The sequence below is a fragment of the Vigna angularis genome, chromosome 1, assembly GCF_016808095.1.
Source record: "Vigna angularis cultivar LongXiaoDou No.4 chromosome 1, ASM1680809v1, whole genome shotgun sequence".
NCBI lineage: Eukaryota > Viridiplantae > Streptophyta > Magnoliopsida > Fabales > Fabaceae > Vigna > Vigna angularis.
Genome location: NC_068970.1, coordinates 7,056,273 through 7,080,250, shown reverse-complemented (window position 1 = coordinate 7,080,250; position 23,978 = coordinate 7,056,273). Strand labels below are relative to the sequence as shown.

Sequence of the window (23,978 nt, the reverse complement as noted above, 5' to 3'; positions counted from 1 at the left end):
AAAATCCCTTTTCCATATACTGTCAGTTCCTATGCTTTCTGTTTTAGCATGTTTATTTTCCTGTTTATCAATTTACCCCAAACTCACTAACTTAATCAAATTATTAAATTTAAACAAACTAAATCTTTTCTTAAAATAAAGGCGATACATACTATATATATATATATATATATATATCCAATAACGAATAATATTTTTTATCCTTTTAAAGTAAACTCTCAAATTTTATAAAAAAAAAATTCTAAAGAAAATCTTATATTGCTATGGTAAGAAAAGTTTGGAGAATAATTAATAGTAATTGTACATAAATGAGAAAAAAAAAACGTTTGAGAGTATTTGAACAACAAATAAAATCGGTTCGCTAAGAAGATTAAAGTATTTGGTAAATGAAAGTATATAATCCTCTTTTTAATGTATTAACTCTTTGAATTTGGCGCTACTTATTTGCAACAATTTATTCTTTAGTATTATTTTTACCCTTCTTTAGTTTTAGATTTTACTAAAACTATCTATTTATTTTATTACCTTTATTATTGCTACCTAAGCAAACATATTTTTATTTATAAAAAATAAACTTTTTTATTTCATTTATATATTTAATTCCTTTAACAACTAGTTTTATATCATATTTTTAGCTGAAAATCAAGATTTTAAAATTAACTATAATTAATATAATTCATTATGGCAAATTAAAAAAAAAAACTTCTATCCTCTCCTTTACTTTATTCCCCTAACACTTTTTATACAGCATGTTCCTTTCTTTTATTAGTATATCCCTTTCAAAAATAAAATAATAATCCATATCAATTTATAATGATTACTCCATTTTAAATTGTGTGTGTAACCATGGAGTTCTTATGAGTCAGGCTACCGAAAAGTAAATGCATTTTGGTGATATGAGTAGTCAAATCAATTCCTTTAAGATATCCTTCAACTGTATAGTCCCATACCTATACAATCTCCAGATCCCTCTCATTCCGGTGTATGTTCGATTCGTCCATGTACCCCTTCCACCCGAAGCTGCCAGGAGCCGCTCCTTGTCTGTGCCCTCTGCACCATGCTTCTTGCACCGGCGTCACTCCCCGCCCTCGTCTCCGTGCCCGGGTGTCACAGTGTATATATATATATATATATATATATATATATATATATATATATATATATATATATATATTATTAATAGAATATAAAAAATCTGTGTATATCAAAAAATTATTTCTCTTTGAATTAATTTGTAAAAATGGCATGATGGTGAGGGAAGTGTACATAGTAAGAAACAGTTTTACATGGCTTCGCAAGTATAGCTCTATATCTATTTTACTATTTTTAAAATAAACAAAAATGATGTGATGGGAGGGAGTTGACTTCCCCTACACCTTGGATCCATCTGCTTGTCTCACCCGCAATATCCATTTCATCTTCAACTTTAAAAAACACACTATCCTCATCTTCTCTACATTCATTTTTTCTAAACATTAATTCCAAATTTCAAAAACTTTAATCATTTGCTCCATACAAAACTTAAATATTTTAGTTCATTTTTTTTATTTTCAGCATTTTTTTCTCCTTCTGCCTATACTTGAATTATGAATACGATCCCCATCATCAGCATGCCTATTATTATTATATTTTATAAAGCATGCATGGGAGCTCGTGCATGGTAGTGTTCATTTGTTTTCACAGACTTGGTGCTTTTGACCTAATTTGGTTTTCCATGTGGCAACTCCTAACATTTGACAAATACACACATGGGACAACGAAGTAGTTAATAATTAGGAGCAAGCTTGACCAAATTAGTTAATTCAAGGATCTTACATCTCTGTCTTCAACCCAAATATTGTTGCTTTTTATTCAACCTCTCTACGATCATGACTTTTATCTTTTCTTCCACTGATCCCACACTTTTTTTAGCCAAAAATACGTAGCAGTTGGATTGTAACATGTATAGATTGAAAAAAACATCATATAATTTTCTAGTTAATTCAACGATTGAAGCGAAAACTGGAACTCATGGTCTGTCACGTGTCACCATATTGTATTTTCAATTTTCCTCATCAAATTGGGATGTCATTAACCAAATATAACCAAATACGTTGAGCCAAAAGATACATACTCTACTGTGTTGTATGACTCAGCTTCTGCGTGTACAGTAATAATTAATAATGTGAAATAACTATCTGAAGTGACCTGTGACCATAATCTTAGATTGTCTTATATATGAACCCTCTTAGGCTGAAATGTGCCATAGTCTACAAAACTATTCTTCACCCGTCTGTTTCAGTCTTTGTCCAACAACAACAAAGGAAGATAATTAATTCAGATTAAATTAATATTATAAGAATTTTTCTTTTCATTCACCACGAAGCTTATCAAATGCATCTAACTTATATATTACTAATGCATTATAAGGAAGATATTATTCCCTTGATGCATCCGATTAGTTTGTTTTAACTCATGTTATTTTTTTTATATACACTTTTATCAAGGTAAGACTCAATAAAAACATATTAAAGTTTAATATATAAATATTTAATGAAGCATATTAATTGAGTTGTTTTAGTATAATACAAAATAATAGTAATAAAGTAACCGCAAAATGCAAAACTAAATTTTAACCACAAGTTTATATTCACTTAACTTTAATAGAAGTAAGTTGTAAATTGTTACCTCATCCACTAAAAAAATATTAAAAGACGTAGTGAAATATGTATTTATGACTTTATATATAAATATAATTTTTGGTAATAATAAAGAGAATAAAAAAATTGTTGGTGGAGAAATGTTTTGTTAAAAATAATTAAAACAAAAAGTATTTGAAAAAATGATACCGCATTAAAGAGGAGGTATACGAATTGAGAGTTTTATTAATTAGTTTATGACATATTAAATAATAATGGTAAATATAAATTATAAATTCAAGCACCTACAAAACGTTATAAGACAGAGGAATAAATATTCTTAAATCTCATTTAAGAATATTTTTTCCTTTACTGAAACATGATTATAAACTATTATTATTAAAAAAATAATATTTTAATAACGAGTTTATTAAAAATAAACTGAATTAAATTAATTTTTTTTCTGTCTCAAATTTCAATTTATTTTGATTTCTAAACTTTAAAAAACATATAATTTTTTAATCAAACTTCATATATATTTTTTATATATCAAATAATGTTTTAAACTAAGGTATCAACTTCAAACACTAGATTGAAACACGTATTTTTTTAACAAAATTAAATTGAAAAACTGTATCTAATTTATTTTTTAAAATTTGAGGATCAAGCTATCTTAAAATAGAGATGAATTTCAATTTCAAAAAATACGTATAACTTAAATAAAATAACTTATCAAAAAGAATTTAATTTTGAAATGAGCCATTTATAGCAAATGGAATGAAAAAAAAAAAGTGATGAGAATTGAAGTGTTCCATTGGTTTATTTAGAAGTTAATAGTTGACAAAAAAAGTTCAATTATTCGTCAATAAAAATGTAAGTAATGATTTCATCTACTGCTTGCCTTCCTGTATTAATTGGTTATTTACTAGTTTTACTGTAAACTTTGACCAATGCAGGTGGCGATTTAATAAACTTGTACCCAGTGTAAGAATAACGGAGAGTAAAGACGAAAAGAATACAAAGGGAAGAAAATAAAAACATAGGAAAGAAAAGTACTTGTGGTGACACCCATTTTCATCCCCAAATGCAGTGGGTTCATTTTGTTATACTGGGTTGAGTGTCGTTTACTGTGTTCTGAAAAGAAAATAGAAATGTGAAAAAAGGAAGGAGCTTTGGTGTTTGGTTCCGCTTTATGCAGCAGGGAAACTGGGTAAGAAATCCCCATAAAGACAAATCGAAACCATAAAATAAAAAGAAGGCACTTTCCCAGATTATGGATTCCAGAAACCTCTCCCCTTATCTATTTATTTGTTTTATTTACTTTACCATATCTTATGTCTCCTACCTTTCTTTCCACATGTCTCCTGCCTCTCTCTCTCTCCCATATGCTTTTGTTTTGACTTCCCCCTTGGATTTCAGAATGGAAAAGGAATAGAAGAACCCCAAGAGAATGTGAATCAGTCATTACAAACCTTGAGTTACACAGAAATAAGGAAAAAAAAAATATTAGTCGGTTCACATTTCCAAAACAAAACAAATAAATAAAAGTATCATTTTCTTCTGACATCCATTAATTTAATTAGTAGTAGTATCTTAATTTGGGGGCATTAATTGGACATTGGGGTTGATGCCGGGGAAGGCTCTTCCTATAAGTCAAGTTGCAGGGAGCGTTTACTATTGCAGATTTTTGGTTCACAGTGATTGAAAAAATAGAATATAAAATATTAATTGTGTTTGTCTAACATTTTTATTTGCTAACATCTCTATTAAATGTTTAATTAAATGTATTATCATGTTTTAACTCTTTAAATTTAATAGTTTTATTTATGATAGTAAAAGTTTATTAATTGCTGTTTTACAAGTAGTTTGCAAATCTATTGATTTGAAAATTTTAGAACAGGAAGCAAGCGCTAGTTATGCAGGAAAGTGAGTTTTGTTCAATGGTCCAACCTAATCTCAATAAATTACACACGGTGACAGATTTGTGTGTCATTATCATTAAAAAATTGTTCATCAAGACTTTCAAATCATTATGAGATTCTTTGTTGAGAACCCCTTTAAAATCCCGGCTAAAGGATGGAACTCCTGCTCCCACTTCTTCTCTTTTGACTTCCAGCATAAATCTAAAGCAAAACAAAAAAACAAAAGTGAGCAAAACATTTGTCTCCAGCAAAAGCACTGCTCTTACAGAGTGCCTTGCCCTGCTACTTCTTCTTTTTTCATCCAACCGGAAAAACAACTCTCACTTCCCCTTTATCCATGGCACCAAATGGTGTCATAAAACTGTGCGATCCTGTTTGCACTTGAAAAAAGTTGCAACCTTTTTTGTGAGTTTTCTGACTCCACAAAATGGGTGGGGGTGACGCCTTTGTGTCTCAACCAGAACAGCCACCATATTTTCTCTCACAGCCAAACTCACCTTTTTCTCCCACTGCTCGATCTGATAGTTTCAGTTTGAACGATAGGGCGTTGAAGGTCAGTCCGAGCATCCTTCTGATCATTATAATTCTGGCTATTGTTTTCTTCATTTCCGGTCTGCTACACCTGCTGGTTAGATTTCTGTGGAGACCCCAAACTAGAGAGCCCGATGATTTAGACAATGCCACTGCTCTTCAAGGCCAATTACAGCAACTCTTCCACCTGCATGATGCTGGGGTCGACCAGTCATTCATTGACACCCTCCCTGTCTTCCTCTACAAGGCCATCATAGGACTCAAGAACCCCTTTGACTGTGCCGTTTGTTTGTGTGAGTTTGAGCCTGAGGACAAGCTCAGGTTGCTTCCAAAATGTAGCCACGCTTTTCACATGGAGTGTATTGACACCTGGCTCTTGTCTCACTCTACTTGTCCTCTTTGTAGAGCCAGCTTACTCCCCGAATTCTCTGTGGGCAACTCGTGTTCTCCCTATGTTCTTGTCCTTGAATCTGGGAGTGAGAGTTCCAGGGAGATTGTTCCTGAAAGAGAGGCTGTCGTGGGAAGGTCTAGTTCGGTTATGACTTCAAATTCCCGTCTTGGATGCCATGGAGATAGTGAATTTGGATCAACCCGTGTGGATTTGAAATCAGGTGAGTTATTAAGTGAAGCTCCTGATCCAACAGTACCAAATGGTGTGGAAAAAGTGGTTACTGTTAAGCTGGGAAAGTTTAAAAGTGTGGATGGTGGAGGTGATGGTGGGGAAGGGAGTAGTACTACCAACAATGTGGATTCTAGAAGGTGTTTTTCCATGGGGTCATTTGCCTATGTTATGGACGAAAGTTCCTCACTCCAAGTGCCCATACGAACCCCAATCAAGAAGCAATCGAGTAAGAAGAAGTCTGGTTTGCCTTTGACTCCAGGACACAGGCCTGCAATGTCAGAATGTGACTGTGAATCCAGAAGGGATTTCAAGTTTGCAGTCTTTGATGCAACTATAGTTGAGGATGATGATGCTAGTGGTGGGGCTGCAACTGAAAGGACAACTTGTAATGGGAATAGTGCTGCAATTGGAAGAAATAGAAAGGAAAGTTTGTCCATATCAAAGATTTGGCTCAGGGGGAAGAAGGATAAGCCAAATGCTGTGGCGGATTCGTCTAGAAGGGCTGTTTCATTTCGTTTTCCGGCTAAGTCCAGTGTTGTCGCTGCTTCGGTCAGTGCTGATGATGATTTGAAAGGAAGGAATTCTAAGTTTGATACAAGGAGTACCATTTCTGTGATGGATATTGGGAAGTGGGAAAATGGAGGAGGAAGCGAGTTCGATTTCGATGAGGAAAACCAGAGTTGTTATAGTATGGATTCTTCTCAAGCTAGGGCGCCATCTTTTGCTAGAAGGACTTTGCTTTGGCTCTCAGGAGGAAGACAGAACAAGGTTGTTCACTCCGCTTCCAACCTCTAATTTCTCTCATCCGTTTATCTCCTTATTTGAGAACCATTTTTTTGCTTGGATCTTATAGTTCTGGAATCTAAATTTGTTTAAAATAGAATGTTAGTGGTAGAAAGGTGCAAGAAAAATGGAAAAAGTGAAATGAGTCGGGAGATCCGAATACAGTATTTCTGCTTTGAGTTTGTTGCTGTTCCATTGATTATTAGTTCACCGTTGAGGGTAAACGATGTAGAAGAAAGATTCTTTGGCTTTCCCCTTCGGTGATGTTCAGTCAAACATCTTACATTTCAGCTTTCACTTGATACTGCAATCTTGTAATATTTTGTAAATTTTCTGCGATTCTCTTATTCATACTAGCACCTGTAGTGTTGTTGCAGACCAGAACCGCTTTTTGTTGTTGAATTCTAATGTAAGGATGGAACCATTTTTAGTGATACATGAAATGAGCAATTGGAAGGTCAAACATAATATAATTTCTTTGAAAATATTAGGTCCTTCCTTCTGAGTTGATACCAAAATTACTGACTGAAAATCCAGTCTATGTTTTCACATGTTGGGCCTAGAAAATGTTATCAATTAATTGTTAGGAAGTAGGAAAGTGTATGTGACTTAACCCCGAGGACAGTCTTGGGAAGAAGATGACGTGGGGAAATAATGTGAACTTTTAAAAAGGCCATGAATGTATCTTTATGGAAAAGCAGTGAACAGTTGTTTAGGTCCTGTATTGAATGCATATCTGGGACCTTATTTATGTAACCTTCATAATGGGTGAAATGAAAATTCAAATTCAAATCGGAATGGTTCTTCCTTTCTTGGAGGTATTGATTTGGAAAAGATAGGGAAATTTGGGAGGCAAGAGACTCGTGGATGCATAAAAGTGTTTGCATTAAATAGAAGGAGTGAGTATTGAATGAAAAAGGGTCAGTGACTGGTCTAATTGCAATTCATTGATGGGTGGTGTTAATAAGGTCACGATAACGGTTGGATGCCGCTATCTGCTGTAATTTTTCCACCTAACCCTTCTCCTCACGTACCATCCTCTTTAATTCAAACTTCAAATTCCTCAGATCATAGGTAACAAAACAAACAAATTCATACACAGTTATATTTTCCTCGGAGGACGAAAAAACTTCTATGCAGGAAGACGGAGTTCTGAATTGCAAAGGTAGTTGTACTGTATTTTGGATTATTTTTAAAATTTAAGTTTCACAAGCAACTCTAATATTACCTACTTGCTTTTGAATTTGGTTTGAACTTAAATATATATAAAGAGATTGGGAAAGGTAGAATTAAAATTATAGACAGAAAGAGACAAGCCATAAGGGAAACAAGAGTTCAAACAACTCTTAATTAAAGCACTTAAGTACAAAACATAAAATGGTAAAGATGCAATGAAAAAACTAAAATATAAATGCATAATTTTGATATAATTTAATCTATGATTCTATTTTATTTAAGTTTTACTCTTTGTGGACATTCATCAAATTCTTACACAGTGTACATCATACTCTTTTGGCATCTTGTTATAGGTGAAAGCTTGTTTTTTAATTTTAAATATATTGAAACCATAAGTTGAACTTTCAAAATACTGCTATCCAAATCAAAGTAAATTATAAGAATAAATTTATGTTTAAATCCACAAAAACGACAACTTTGACTCTCTTAAATATTTATAACTTGTCTCTTCCTTTCATTGATTGTGATGCATGTTTAGGATAATGAAAGGAGCCATGATACTTATCTTTGCACTGTAATGGTGCATGATTAGTTTAACTTTAGTTTTGGTAGATATAGGGATATTATACGAAAGAGCAAAAACATTATCCGCAACCACAAACATTGAAAGGATGGAGAGATTACCTAACAGAAACCAGAAACATAAGCATATGGTGTCAATAAGTTGGATTGGACCAGCACTTGATGAGTCACAAATGGTGGTGTCGTACACATAATCATGTTTTTGTCATTTCTTGTTTTATTTGATGCTTCAGTTATATAAACTAAAAACATAATTGTTTTTTTTTTCGACCGTGAATTGTTGTGATCTAGCACAATATTTAAACCCTAGAACACTATTATTTTGATTAAATGAGATCCGCGCCACACGCTTAGGATTCTTTTATTAATATTTTTTAAAAAAAATTAACAAATAATATAATAATGATGTGATTTAAAAACATACATTATCTTTAAACAATATGTTATTGTAACAAATTAAAGTTGAAAATATCGATTTACAATTTGAAAAGAAAACGTTGTACAAAACTGTTCTAAACAAATGGGTCATTTTATCTTCTTCAGATTTAAGGTGACATTAGCATATAGTAATCCATGTCCAACACCCGTGTTAATTAATATTTGAATCTATATGTTTTATATCATTACATTTTATTGTATTTTCATTTTTTTTAATGTGTTTTTGTGACGTTCTGATCTTGAAATCAAATAGCATCTATTTATTTTAATCTACTTCCCTATCAGGTCAATCCAAAATAATAACTTTGAATGTTAAAGAATTTGAATATACTTTGTTGCTTTTTTAGTATTCCAATTTGATGTAAGAGCGAGGAGGGTGGATAAAAACCACAGAAGTATTTAATTTTTTTTTGTTGGGAAATGAATATCTAAATTAAACTGTGTTAAGTTCTAAAACTTTAGTAATTAACTGTTTTACAGGATCCGTTTGAATCCTTCTTTCTCTTAATTACAAAAGTTCTTTTATTGTTCCAATCATGTACATATAAAAATATATAAAAATATTGTGATGTTTAAATTAGTATCAGTTTCCCATTACTTACCTGTTTATTTAAAAGAAAAAAAAAATTCTCCCACAATTCCGAACATATTAATTTACTGTCAAAGCATGTTAAAAAAACATCAATTTTGTAATGTTATAATGATATTAGCACGTCTCATATTCATTCATCTATGTAGATATACAATGATAAAAAGATTTAGAGTTTTAAAAAATTGCTTTGAAATAAGAGTTGTCAAGTTAGACATCCCATATATGGTTCTACATAGAAGTGTTCAAACATGTGATTTTTAATTAGACTATCTTTATTATGTTTATACAAAAATGTTCAACGTGTATTTTATATAATAGATTTTTTTGGACTATTTTCTATATGTGGATATGTTATATCGGATTATATGTTTATATGCAAATTAATGAAGTACTTTTGAAATTTTGGCTAATTGTTTTAACATATGACAAAATTATTAGGTATAAAATGTTTCATTAATTGAAATTCATAAAGCTTTGTACGCTAGTTCTCTCAAGCTATGCTAGTAGGTCAACTTATTATATGAGAAGTTATTTCTTGCTCTGACAAAGAGCAAAATTATACAACTTTTATACAGTCATAAAAACACAATATAACATTTTAGGTAAATTTTTAGTTATGGGGATATTCTCTCCCCATTAGTTAATCTTAAATTGCTGGGGTTTTTTTTTTTTTTAAAACGTGTATCTTGAATTAAATTCCATACTCTAACCTTTTTTAATTGTCTCTCAGAAAACATTTAGTATTGATGAAAATAAATAAATACTTCATCCAGTTAGAATCATATTGTTTTAAGATGCTAATAGAATAATTTGGCTCATGATATTATAATAAAAATAAATTGAAAATAACATTTATAAATAGAAATTAGATACTTATTTTTCAATTCATTCTAAATTTTTTAATTAATTTTTTAATTTCTTTTATTTTCATGGACGAGTTTCTTACCATTAAATTTATATTAGATTATAAAGTTTTTAAAAGTTATATTAATTCAGATGGATTAATACTAATGTTTTAATACACTTCTTTCATCCTTTTCTGAAGAGAGGTTAAAAGGAGATGTTATCAGTGTATAATTAGTTTTTAAAAAGTTTACTTGATTCTAGAACTGTTGAAAAGAATTATTATAAACAATGACAAATCTTATAAGAGTTAAAAAAAAGATAATGATTTTTTAAACCTTTCTCTTTAAACTTTTTAAGTGTGTATATACACACATTAATTTATACCCTTACTTGAAATATTTCAAATTTTTGGTTGTCTTAAAAGTTTCAATCAAGCTTTTGTCCGTCCTTACAAGATTGAAGGATAAACAAATACACTTCAATTAAGGAGGTTCAATGACAAATCTTTGCATAGTGATGCTTGTATTAGTTCTATGAATTTTGATGTGTTAATCAAATGTTGAGGTAGTGATGTAGTAAGAGATTTGTGTGGTAATATATATATTAGATTCATTTATGTTGAACCCGACAAGGATGGATGGGTGGCATTGTTGTGTTTTTCTTTGAAAAAGTTGAGTTAGGTTATGCATTTCTCAAAATGAGATGTGTTGCTTAAGCAAGACTTAAATAATGCACATTGCCTTAATTATATTATTCAAACAACAATATGTATAACTCAAATATTGACTTATAAGGTGAGTGAAAGAAAGAATAAAACAATTCTTTCTTCTTCAAAATATGTTGTTCAAGTATTTCATTGGATACTTCAAAGATATGACTTATCATGATTTTGAACTTAAATGTGGTGTAAGATGGCGTATGTGTTAATGTGTACATATTGTAATGATTTAGAGTCTTAGGATGTTTCACATAATATGTGACTAAATATATGTTCATTCGCATTCATATACATGACAAATAAATTATATGATTAATGATGTATTTAATAATGATAAGTAAAATTGTATATACATGATGATGGTTTTATATTTCGTTTTCAATACTTCATTTTTTAATGTTTTCTTATATATATTAATTGAAATAATTGTACTTGATATTTGAAAACAAATTCTGTTATAAACGAAAACATAAGCAAATAAGTTTCCTAATAATTTACTGTTGAATTATACTATGAGTTTCAAGAGGTAATAAAAGTGAATATATTAGAAGTTTTTTTTTCACTTTTTATTATCAAAATTCTATTTGAACATATTTAACCCTTGGACTTTATGAGGCTTTAATTGAAATTTAACTATTCTTTAGTTTGTTAAGTTTTTCCTATTCAATGGATATTGTCTTGAACTCTTAAAGACAAATGGAGTATGCGTTTATATATTTGCAGTAAAATTCTGTTTAAAGTTTCAATTTGTATGGAAAAGTTTACTAATCCTGGTACGAATAATAAGACCTGTATCACATGTCATGCATATAATTATTAGTTTAATTTTTTTTTTACAATTTTATGACGTATTTCTTTATTATGGATTTGGTGTGTTCTTTCCATAATTTATATTTATTATATCTTTTATTTTATATTTTATATTTTAATAAAAAAATTATATGATGATAAATAATTTATGTATTTTAAAATATTAGTCTAATTAAGATGTCAATATATATAATAATACTTAACATGAATTTATTTTGAAATCAAGAATTAATTTCACATTACACCAGCTAATATTGTAATAAGTTATATTTGTTACTCAAAATTTGATAATTTTACAACCTTTATTCCTCGACTCAAGTGAGACTATCAACTTCAAATCTCTAATTATTCAGATGGACATAATAAAAGTATAAAACTAATAAATCTGTCACTGTATAAAGTAAAACAACTTACAAAGTATTTTCACTTTAGTTTGGGTGAAAGCTAAGTTGGTTCTCTATTTTATACTTCTTCTATTTGTCTTCTTTATGTAATGAAACATGGTCCAATCTTGGACTCTCTCCCGACATATATTCAGGCTTTAACTCTTCTTTTTCCAATGTACCAAATTTTTTCTTTTATTTTGAAATTACTTTTTGGATCGTATACTTTACATTCCCACAAGCCTATTTCAAAATGAGAGAGGCGGTCCAAGAAATTAATTAAATGCAACATAAAATAATTACACATTTACTGAAGCATAAAGTTTGAGTTGGATTTAATCCTTGCTTAAATGCATTGTTATGGATGATTATTGATGACATATTTAATGCAAGGTTGTATTCAATCAACATTTTTTAACACTGCAACATGTAGTCATCTTCAACTAAGATTTTCAAAAATTTAAAAATATATTACTTTTTGTATCTTTTACACTTAACAGCCACGACACTAAAACTTTCAATTCCAATTTTAAAAGTTGCGTCATTATTATAGTTTAATAAATAAAAGTACATTTTTTATTTTATTTTTATACATAATAATGTTTGTTGACTTACTGTATTTTGACTTATTAAATTTTACACATTTTAATGAGAGTATGATCCATATTCAATTATTTTAGATCTGTTTACGATGAACTGAAAATATATCTATTAAAATTTTTATTAAATATATTCGTAGTTTTTAAACATAAAATTGGTATTTGTTTTAGTTTTAAATTTTAATGTATTTTTGTTTTCTAACTTTTAAAAATAAATAAATAAAATTATTTTAAATCAATTTACATATTAAATTATCTTTCAAATTGATATTTAAACTATGATATACGCAAATAATTTAAACATCAACGTAAAACATGTTTGACACAAAATATATCGAATACAATTGGTTAGAATAAAGTTTATTTATTTATTTTTAAAGTTTGATAATTAAACAGTCAAAAAATTAAAATAAACATGAATTTTAATTTTGTCAAAATTTAAAGATTAAAAATAAACTTTTAAAAAAATATCCATTTGATCAAGTTTTTACGTACTATCTATTATTTTAAGTACATACATAATATCTATTACTTTTAATTATAATTAAATCATTATGTAAAACTATGATATTTATTCAACTTATATTATTTATTTTTACATTATTTTTGTTCTTGTTTGAATTAATGTGTGAAATACTTTTAGAAAGTTGAAAATTACATTGCTTTTATCATTAAACGTGATACTAAAATTTATAATTATTATTAATAGGTTTAATCATTAACATAGTTCATATTTTCGGTGATTTTTTTCAAGTGGGTCCTTCTTTTTTTTTTGTCCCAATTAAGTTTTTATTTTTGAAAAATTGAAGTAATTAGGTCTTTGTTGTTAGTTCGGTACTAGGGTGTCACATGTTATCTTATGTTTTTTTAAATATTTATTAATTATTTTTATTTTAAATTTTTTGTCATGTGTCAGGCTGAAATTGAAAATTAAAGTGTGACGTGGTACTGTCAGCTTTCATTTGTCTCAATTTGGTTCCTATATTGTCAGGACACATGTGAGACAATGTTAACTTAACACGTGACAATTTTTTTATTTAAAAAAATAAAAAATATTAGTCCATAACTAACAACAGAAACTTAATTGTTTCAATTTTTCAGAAATATGAATCTAATTGAAACAAAAAAAAGAGTGAATAACCTAAGAAAATCACCGAAAATAAGAACTATCTAAATGATTAAATCTTATTAATATTATTATGTAAAAGTCAATTTTTCAAAACGAATGGACAATTGTAAAACATTAAACCTATAGTTGTTAGTTAAAAATACTTATTAAAAGGCCTGAACACAGCGTTTATAAAAAAAAAAAGTCTTGTTAACTATAAAGATTGAGGTTTATAGTTAAAGAAAGTTTGTTCAAACCTCAAAAACCTAATCATTCATGTAAAGCACATGAGTATAGGTTTTGTAATTTTGTTATATGCATGTCTGTCAATGGTGCTCACAAATGATTTGATATTTTAAAAATACAAAATTATTTTAAAAAATGTTTTCAAAATTATAATGTGTCACTCATTGAATGATAACATTAATACATGTTTTGATATTAAAACGGAAACAAGTGCCCTAATTTAGAAATTTAGATTAAACAAATATAATGTTTTGATATTAAAACGAAAACAAGTGCACGAATATAATGTTTAAATGTGATGGACCATAATAAAACCCATTTTAAACATACTTAGAAAATTTAAAGTTAATTATTTATAGGTTTAATATCCTATTTTGTCTCCAGTTTTGCTGATAATGTCAATTCAGTCCATCGTTTTAAAAGTGTGTGAAATTGGTCTTCGTTTAGTAAATTTTGCGTTAATATCGTTTCTTCCGTTAAATACACACCAACGACATTAGTTTTTTCTTTCTCTCTCTACTGCTCCTCTGAACACAACAATTTTTTCTATGTGTTAAACACATTTTAAATTTAAAAATCAAATTATTCTCAAGAGTTATTTAATCGTAGAGTTTTTGTTAGAAAAATATTGTATCTTTCTTAATTTTATATTAAACTTAATTTGACTTTTTAAAAATATTTAATTAACTTTTAAGTATCACAAATTTAAAAATTTTTAGTTTAGTTTTTAATTTTATTAAATGTTTAAAGATTTCTTTGTCTAAAATATTCTGTTATTCAATAACAACTTAATTAAAATTATCAAATTTATAATTTACTTAAAACTTAATTTAGTCTTTTCAAAATCATAATCATGTTTGTTTTTTCTTATATAGAGCATAAACATTCTTTGCTATGAGTAACATTAGATTTGAATATTTAATACTTAACACTATTGTCAACAATAACTTTTTTTCTTCAATATTTAACACAATTCTATAAAGCTGTCTTGAAATTAGATGACATGATTAAGTTAAAACAGCCTTAGGTAAATAATTGAAGTATTTAATGGTATATTATTCTAACAAAAACTATTTATATATGTGTTTAATGATTTAAGTATAGTTTACATTTCATATATAAAAAATATAAATAATTTAAATTGATTTTAACATCATGAAATTGTGTTTGACTTAATTTTGAGTCAAATTAATGACCTACCTTAAAGTTATACTGTTTTTAGAGTAAAACTTATATTTAAGCTAGTTCTTACAAATGAGAACTTAGTATTGTATGAAACATGTTTGGATAAGCATTTTCATTAATTAATACTTCTAAAGGAGAAAATAAAAATAGCTTTTATTAAATAAAACTAGTTTATACATAACCTAAAAGAATTTAAAATAATAAAATCGTTTTGTAAATTATTTTATATAAAAGATAATATTACTCTTTTATCCTACAAATATTTATAGAAAAGTTTGTTCAAATATATTTATAGTATAATTTTTGTATTTGTTAGTTTAATCAACCTTTATATTTACATAAATAAGTATTTGAATATTTATGGCTACTGTATATATATACTTTTTAATTTTATTTCATGTTAGACAACCGAAAAAGTTTAAGATTTTTGCCGTTAATGATTTAATAGTTGAAAAACATAATATATTTTTCTTATATTTTAGTTTTTAACTTTTTTCATATTTAAAAAAGAAAAATATTTTTTTACACCACCAACGGGTTATCAAAACAATAGTACTTATAAAAAAAATAGTTTTTCATATTAAACTGATAACAGTATGATGAACCAATACAATTTGATTTTTAAATTTAAAATGTGTTTAACAATGATTTTTAAATTTAAAATGTGTTTAACAAATAGAAAAAGTTATTGTGTTCAGAGAAATTTAGAAGAGCAGAAGAGGAGAGAGAGAAAAAAAAACTAACACCGTTTGTACGTACTTAATGGAAGAGATGACGTTGGGTAAAATTTATTAAGTGAGGATTAATTTCACGTACTTTTAAAATGAAGGACTGAATTGATATTACTCAGCAAAACTGGGACAAAATAGACTATTAAACCTTATTTATATAAACACCATTTCAAACTTTTGTTATGAAAAAATTGTTGAACTTTCATAGTATAGCTGTGAATAGTAGATTATTAATTCTCAATGATCCAATTCAATTATTGGGCTTTTAGACTTTTCAAGGTCACGCTGCTGAGAAATTCAATAATAAGTTAGGGTATGTCTTCCTCCACAACCCTTTTTTTCTTCCTGTACCCCTCATAAAAAACGTAATCTCCAAAACACATCTTATTAAAATTATAATAAAAATCTTTACACCTACTTAATTTTACATGCATTGGATATTCGGAAAGGTATTTTAAAATTTAGAAAATGGTTTTAGGAACATTCAATCTGGAAAATATAAAAAAATACATTTCAAATTAAAACCTGAAAATATATTTTCTAAAATACAAAAAAAGATCAAAAATGGATATTTTAGAAGTCATTTTCGAATCTGAAAAAATATATTCTAGAATACTTATTTCAGATTTTCTTTTGTATTTTGGATTATATTTATGAGTTCAAAATTTATTTCCAAATCTATAAACACCTTTGGAAAAATCATTTTGTAATATAAAAGAAATTTTATAATAGGTGTTTCAAAAGTTATTTCACTACATCCTGCTTTGGAAAAATCATTTTGTAAATGTTATATTTTGTAATATAACATTTACACGCTCTGCTGGCTTTAACACTACATCCTCAAATTCTATCACTGTTTTTAGTTGTATCTTACACTATAGAAGATAAATAAGTATTAATCTTATATATGTTCTTATAAGCTTAAATTTAAACAAGTTAAAATCATGATGGCTTTTGGAAGAAAAGTTTGACATTCTATTGCAGAAGGTGGAGTTGAGAACATCTCCACCGTCCAAGATGCTGCTGATATGATCTGATTGAGTTGAGTAGTTTGACATTATGTATGTATAAAGATATGTCACTAAGCACCAAGGGTCTAAAAAAATTAGGTTTATGGATTTATGTCCAGGTTTCTCCAATTACAAGATTTGTTTACAGATTCATCTACTCCAGTAGAAGGCAGCACCCCCGTGTTATTAAATTATCATTTAATACATAGTTTAATATCAAATTATCATTTAATATAAAAAGGAAAAATAAGGACGGGATATAATAGAATATCTTGTTATCAAAATTCTATTTAGTATACCACGATTTAATAAAACAAATTAAATGTATTTATAAAATAACATCCTGTTATGAGTATAAAGATATTTATAATTATGTGTAAAGATTATAAACTTTTTTTTCTTTTTTTTATTTGATTTTATCTTCTTAATTACTATTTTTAAAATTTAAATAATAATTTATAATTAGAAAATTACTTTTTTGAATTCAAATAATTACTCATTGTAAAAAACTTATCTACTCTTTTGTCATTTTAGTAACCACTTATTCAAATTTAAATAATTATTCATAATACAAAATTATTTACATAATATTACTTATAATATTTTTATTTCAATAAATAAAATTTATTTTATCTATAACTATATCTATATTTATTTATACGTTTAGTTTTTTTAATTTTATCATTTGAATTGCAACTTTTAAAATTTAAATAATTATAAATATTTAAAAATGTGTACATATACAGCGTAATAACTTTTGAGTTTACAATATATATATATATATATATATATATATATATATATATATATATATATATATATATATATATATATATATAAAGAGGATACACTTTTCTTATGTCTTTTTATGTTTTTTCAATTTTACTTTCTTAAATAATTAAATTTTTAATTTAAATAATTATTTATAATAAAAATATAATTTTTAATTTTATCATTTTAGTAACTAATTTTGTAATTCAAATCATCACTCATCATGAAAGAATTATATATTCTTGTATTATTTTAGTAACTATTCTTATTTACACAATATTACTAACATTTTTTTATTTCAATAACTTAAATTTATTTTATCTATAATTATATTTATAACTACAAACACTTTTTTGGTTTTTTAATTTTATCCTTTTCATTAAGACTTTTAAAATTTAAAAAATGATTGATATTTAAAAGATTCCTACATAAGCCTCTGTTTAATACTGTACGAATACATAAAAATTATCATTCTATAATTAAATTGTCAGTTAATGATATATCAGTTAATAAAAGTTAAGATAATATTTTTCATTCAAAATATTAAATACCGTATTAGAAACCACTTAAAATAAAATATTCAGTACATTATTTTGTTTCAACTATATTAAAAGAGTTAAGAATTTTGTTATTTTTCTATATAAAGATTAGCATGGATAATAGATTTTGAAAGAAGGATAAATAAAATATATTCCTTCAAGATAATTTTTAGATTAATTAGAACCTGACTAATATATATATATATATATATATATATATATATATATATATATATATATATATATATATATACTGTAAATCAAATGATAATTCGTTTATTTTTTACGTGACTTATTTTTTTTTTCTATTTGCATCATGTAATATAAAATATTTTATAAAATTTATTTAATAGTTTTTACTGATTCGGTTTTTACATTTTATTAATTGCTCTTAGTAAATAAACATTTCATAAAATAAAATATTCAAAAGAATCAAATTGTGTAAAGAAAAAAAATTAAGATATTCGTAGACTTCTTATAATTTCACAGATATAAATATACTTTTAACAAATAATCTATTTGTTTATTTTTCTTGATTTTTATATTTATTTGGTATAATATAAAATATATTTAAAATAATGTATTATACCATAAAATCAATCAGATTATATAAGAAACAATATAAGAAAATAATTACTAGTTATTGATACATTCAATACAAATATATGATTGTGTAGGATATATATATATATATATATATATATATATATAGTTTTGTATTGTTTATTAGAACATAGTGATATTTTCAAAATAGTTACATGATATAATATATTAGATTTTGCATGCAAAAAAATTGAATAATATATTGTTTAATCATATTAATTTACAAATTTTAAAATTTTAATTAATTAGAAAAAATAATTTATCTATTTAATATATATTTCTTGGAATAATTTAAATTTAGGAAAACTTGTTTTCCATACTTTATTTGATTTATTTAAAATTTCAAAGGTTCTTAGTTGAAAACTGAGTGGCCACACAGATTATATTATGATGGTACGCACACGGTCTTGCTCCCTCTCCCGTTTTCGATGTGGGATTGGATCCCATAAAATCCATTTTATTCTGTAACACACCATCATTCACGCTCCGTCTCTCTTACAATCTTTCTTCTTCTTCTTCATCTTCTTACCTCCGAGGCCTCAATTCCAATAGCCATGCCTCATCCCACGCCCCACCCCCAACCCCAACCCCAACCCCAACCAAAACCTAATCCCAACCTTCTCTCTCTCTTCCTCAAACCCATCATTATGCTTCTTCTCACCTCCCTTTTCTTCCTCTTCATTGGCTTCGCCGCCTTTCTCCTCCTCCACCTCTTCCTCCTTGGCGGCGCCTTCCACCGTCTTCGCTTCCGCCCCTCCGCCGCCACTGCCTCTGCTTCCAACGCCCTCCTTCCTCGCGAAATCAACAAGCTACCTCGCTTCCGCCTCTCCCATGGATCCCAAATGCTAGCCGACACCCACTGCGTTGTCTGTTTAGACGCCTTTCGCAGCGGCCAGTGGTGCCGGAAACTCACCGCCTGCGGTCACGTCTTTCACCGCAGGTGCGTCGACACGTGGCTCCTCAAAGTCGCCGCATGCCCCACGTGCCGTACATCCGTGCGATTTAATGCCGGGCCTCCAGTACAAGACTCGGCACTAGGTTCTACTTTTGCCCAGTTTCGAGCCTGCGAAACTGACTCCAATGCTGTCACCCTTTTATAGCTTGTAAGTTATCGGTTTTATGCCGCTTGAAGAACATATAAGGTTATTTTTATTGTCTTTACCACATGTATAGTTTCCTTATCGTATATGAACAGTAGCAATAGTTTTATTTAGTTTTGTCATTTTGAAAGTATTGGAAAGAAGTGAAGAAAAATAGGAAATTGCCTTAAAATCTAACTCTGTTGCTCTGATCATCATCACCTATTTGCCAAATGATTTTTCCACTGAATGTTTCACAGTTATAAATTCAAGATCCTGGATATGTCTTCATATTTTTACTTGTGAATTTGAATTTGATAGTTGATCGCGTTCCTTGTTTTTTCAACCGTGTGGTCGCAACTTCATCTTCGATAAAATTCGGGAAGTAAATTTTCTTGTTCTTGACAGATTGATGCTTAGAGAATTTTTATAGTGTATAGATTGATGCCCATATACCGAAGTAGATTACTTTTTCATGGTTGCCTCTAGTGTCAGTACATTTTAAGTATTCGTTATTTTTACAAAGTTATTGTGGCCATTGATTTCTAAAAAATAAGGAGTTCCAGACTACTTTATGTGGGATAGAGAGACAAGTGTGTGTATGAATGGTGATATAACGTGATTGAAATAGAGATAGAATAAGTATTAATGGTGTGCAGGAAACGTGACGGTGTTTTACATGTTATCGCTCCACAAAAGTGGATTGTCATCGACGAATGATTTAAATTGCCGTTTGTTAATTTTTGTGAAGGTGTCTGCAACATTGTCGTGTCACTAGCTGCATTCTTTTCTGCTAGTATTTAGGGTTGAGTGAGCCTAGCTCCATAGTCCAATGACCGAAGAACAGCGAACTTATGTGTGCTTAAATATTGGGCAATTTACAGACTTTTCTTACGTTTTCTTGAAATTTGTATAGTGTTCCATATATTTAAGGGAACATTATCACGGGCTTTGATAAAACAAGGGTTTAGTGTGAAATTTTAAAGAACTACAAGGGTTAATTGGATTTTGTCCTGGAATTTTTGTGCTGGATGGATGGGGTGTATGATGAAATCGTGATTTTGCTGACAATGGATAGTTTGTTTACACGACTACAACAAAAGATCATGCAATTATGGGTATGGCATGATGGAGTTAATAAAACATCCCCTGGTCTCTGAATGGGTGGTTGATTGGAAGATGACATACATTGCTGGCTTGGGGAGGGTGATTGAAGGTCTTTCTTGCTTCGTTATTCTTGGTTGGCTTCGATTGGGTGGGGGTGTGTATGAATATTTGAAAAAAATGTGAAGTTGATCAAATCCTTCTGTGTTTTTGCTGCATTTTTTATAAATTATCAGTGGTTTGTTTTTGAAGCTTTTACATATAACATCCCGTGTATGTAGTTTTCATTTCACCGTATAACAGTAATAGGTTTTATTTTATTTTCTGTAGTTTGATTCCTTAAATACTCTGCATTCATAAAACATTTTTCATCGGAGTAGTATTAATTAGTAATGGTGGAGCGGTACATCCAGTTGGGCTGTTTTATTGGCTGTGTGGTCTTTGACACAAGCACAAGAAGTTGATGATAGATAGCTCAGGGGAGCACCAGAGAACTCGCACAAGACATTGTTGATCTTTCTAGATGGTTGGCTCCTTAAATCTATGTTTGATTGAAGTAAAATAATTGAAAAATTATGAAGAAATAATTTTTTATAGTTCTTTGATTGGATTGAGAAGATAAATTAGTGCATGTAAAATTAGTATTATGTTTTGATTGTCTTCGGAGGTATATATTGGGGGTAGGGCTCTCATATAATAAACTATAAACGCTCATAAAGATTATGTTTCCGACCAATTAATCTTCGACACAGATAAACTTATACGGATGCCTCAGCCTCGCTGCATTCGAGTAGTAAATGTGATGTTATTCTTTAAAACTATTTCTACATACCTTTAAAACCTGGCCTCCATTTATTATTGTTAACAAAAACACAGAAAATTAATAGAATGATGTAGCGGAAGAAAATTGTTAAATGCTTTAATTGTATTTTTATTTTTTTATTCGTACTGTTAGTTTTTAATCTTTATTTATTTGAAGTCCACTAAATTCCGACACTTCCTTACTCTTCAGATGCATATTGAAAAACAACAGGAATATGCTTTCTTTGTTTTAACAAAGAGCATACTTGTTTTGCCATTTTTCCCCATCTCTTCTAAATTAACGAGATTTTGTTTTCTCGTTTCACGTGTAACAAATAGAACTAGAGAATTAATTATGTTGAGTTTGTTGACATCACTTTTGTAGTTAAGAAACCAAATTTTTAATTTGTATGACCAAAATAAGAAAAAAAAAATTAAGGACTTGATTTATTTTTTTATTCAAATTTTAGTGGTTACAACATTGTTTGAACTATGCCTGATTTTTGGGGGAAAAATGTTTTTTTGCCTTTTCTAAAAAAAAAAAAAGAGTTACTCTAGACATTATAATTTGTGTGTGTGAAGGATGTAAATTTCCATTGTATTAACAAAATAAAGGTGTACTCGTATTTTTAGTTAATGAACAATGGCATCAGATGTTAGCTTAAAAATTCAGTGTCAAATGAACTGTGACGATTTCAATTTGTAGGTTAGGCTTGTTGTGCTTTATTTTGCAAAATACAGAGGTGGTTACTTTGTTGACATGGTTCTATCAGTCTATGGTGGTGGTTACATGAAGATGAATGCAAAGTTTGTAAGCTTTGGGTTAGACTAATCTGAGAGATGGAACTTAGAGGGGGTATATTTTTTATAAGTAAAATTAAATTACTATAATATTTTTTAAATTAAACTTATAGGAAGTGATAGCTTTTTATGTCCAAAGTTTTGGCACGGAAAATATTTATTGCCAATCTGTTTCTTTCCATATATTAATTAACATTTTTACAACCAAAACTTAAAAAACATAAATATTTTTTACTATTTAAATAATTCTATAAGTATAAGATGTGCTGAAGATATGTGTTTAAAGTGTGTATATGATTTTATATTTATAACAAAATTTTAAATTTAAATATAATATTATTTTAAACTACTGATAATTTGTTACTAGTAATGAAATTTAATTTATACATAAAAAATAATAAATTTAAAGCACTGGACGGTATTAAAGAAAGCAAGTGTAGAATCCACAAAAAGAAAATTAGTTTTTTTTTGTCAAAAGGAAAATTAGTTTGAAGTGGTTATAAAATAATTTTTTTATTCATTATCAAGAGAATTGTGTTAAATAATCATTCTAGAAAAAAAAAAGAGAAGGAAAATGATAAGTGTGAAAAAGAGTTATTTTTATACTTATAAATGAGCTCAATCTTGTAATTATTCATGTTGTTCCTCATTGAAAAGTTGTAATAGCTAGTAAATTGTTATGTAAAATATTGTACAGGAAATGGTGTATTATTTAGACTCTATCAGCCAATTTTCGCAAAGCCAAAGCCAAAATTCGCATTGCCAGAAGAAGGAAATTCGCATAGCGCACCAGTACCTATGCGCTGAGCGAATAACATCAGTTAAAGTGCGTTAAGAAAATTCGCATAGCGCACCAGTACATGTGCGCTGAGCGAATTAATAAATTTGAGTGGCTTTAAAAGACGTGACAGAGAGACATAACATATACTGCGGAGAGAAGTTCCGGACAAAAGAAAGAAACGAAAATCTCAGGAACTTCTGGAGACTACTTCAAGGCATCAAGACACCATTGTTGCAAGGGATTGCTTCAAATGTGTACGTTTTAGATGACTAGGAGTAGTTAAATTTCTCTTTCGTTGGGATTGGATGTAATGAACTCACTGTAATTTTCCTGCTCAATATATTGTTGTTCGTTCATATGCTCTTTCTTGAATTTATTATCATTGTATGAAAATATAATGTTATTTGAATGTCTTTGATTAGTGAAAAGTAACTTTGAACATGAACGAACGTAGATAGAGCACTTAAGTGATTTGGGATCTAGGGATAGACTCAATAACTTGATCATTCTTAACATCGGACTTAATGCAAATTGTATATTAAATTGACTAAGGAATTATCATTTTAATATATTAATTTAGAACTAGTTGCTAAGGAATT

At 28.3% G+C, this 23,978-nt stretch overlaps 2 protein-coding genes across 8 annotated transcripts; both read left to right on the top strand.

Annotated features, from left to right (window-relative positions):
• Positions 1–4,554: 4,554 nt before the first annotated feature.
• On the top strand, positions 4,555–6,910 carry LOC108321551 (RING-H2 finger protein ATL13). Its single transcript, XM_017553332.2, has one exon. It carries the CDS (start codon positions 4,968–4,970, stop codon positions 6,486–6,488), a length of 1,521 nt encoding a protein of 506 aa, XP_017408821.1. The 5' UTR covers positions 4,555–4,967; the 3' UTR covers positions 6,489–6,910.
• A 12,300-nt stretch (positions 6,911–19,210) lies between these two features.
• Positions 19,211–23,314, top strand: LOC108321550 (RING-H2 finger protein ATL56). Of its 7 annotated transcripts, none has more exons than XM_052871999.1 (2): positions 19,211–19,916; positions 23,296–23,314. In XM_052871999.1, the coding sequence occupies exon 1, from the start codon at positions 19,368–19,370 to the stop codon at positions 19,911–19,913; it is 546 nt and encodes a 181-aa protein (XP_052727959.1). In that variant the 5' UTR covers positions 19,211–19,367; the 3' UTR covers positions 19,914–19,916; positions 23,296–23,314. The 7 variants fall into 7 exon arrangements, with proteins under 7 accessions (XP_052727959.1, XP_052727962.1, XP_052727958.1 ...); XM_052872002.1 differs by lacking the exon at positions 23,296–23,314 and adding an exon at positions 22,504–22,520; XM_052871998.1 differs by lacking the exon at positions 23,296–23,314 and adding an exon at positions 21,410–21,652.
• Positions 23,315–23,978: the final 664 nt, after the last annotated feature.

Coding starts and splice junctions, on each gene's coding strand:
- LOC108321550 (XM_052871999.1), top strand. CDS start 19,368: ATGCCTCATCCCACGCCCCACCCCCAACCCCAACCCCAACCCCAACCA.
- LOC108321551 (XM_017553332.2), top strand. CDS start 4,968: ATGGGTGGGGGTGACGCCTTTGTGTCTCAACCAGAACAGCCACCATAT.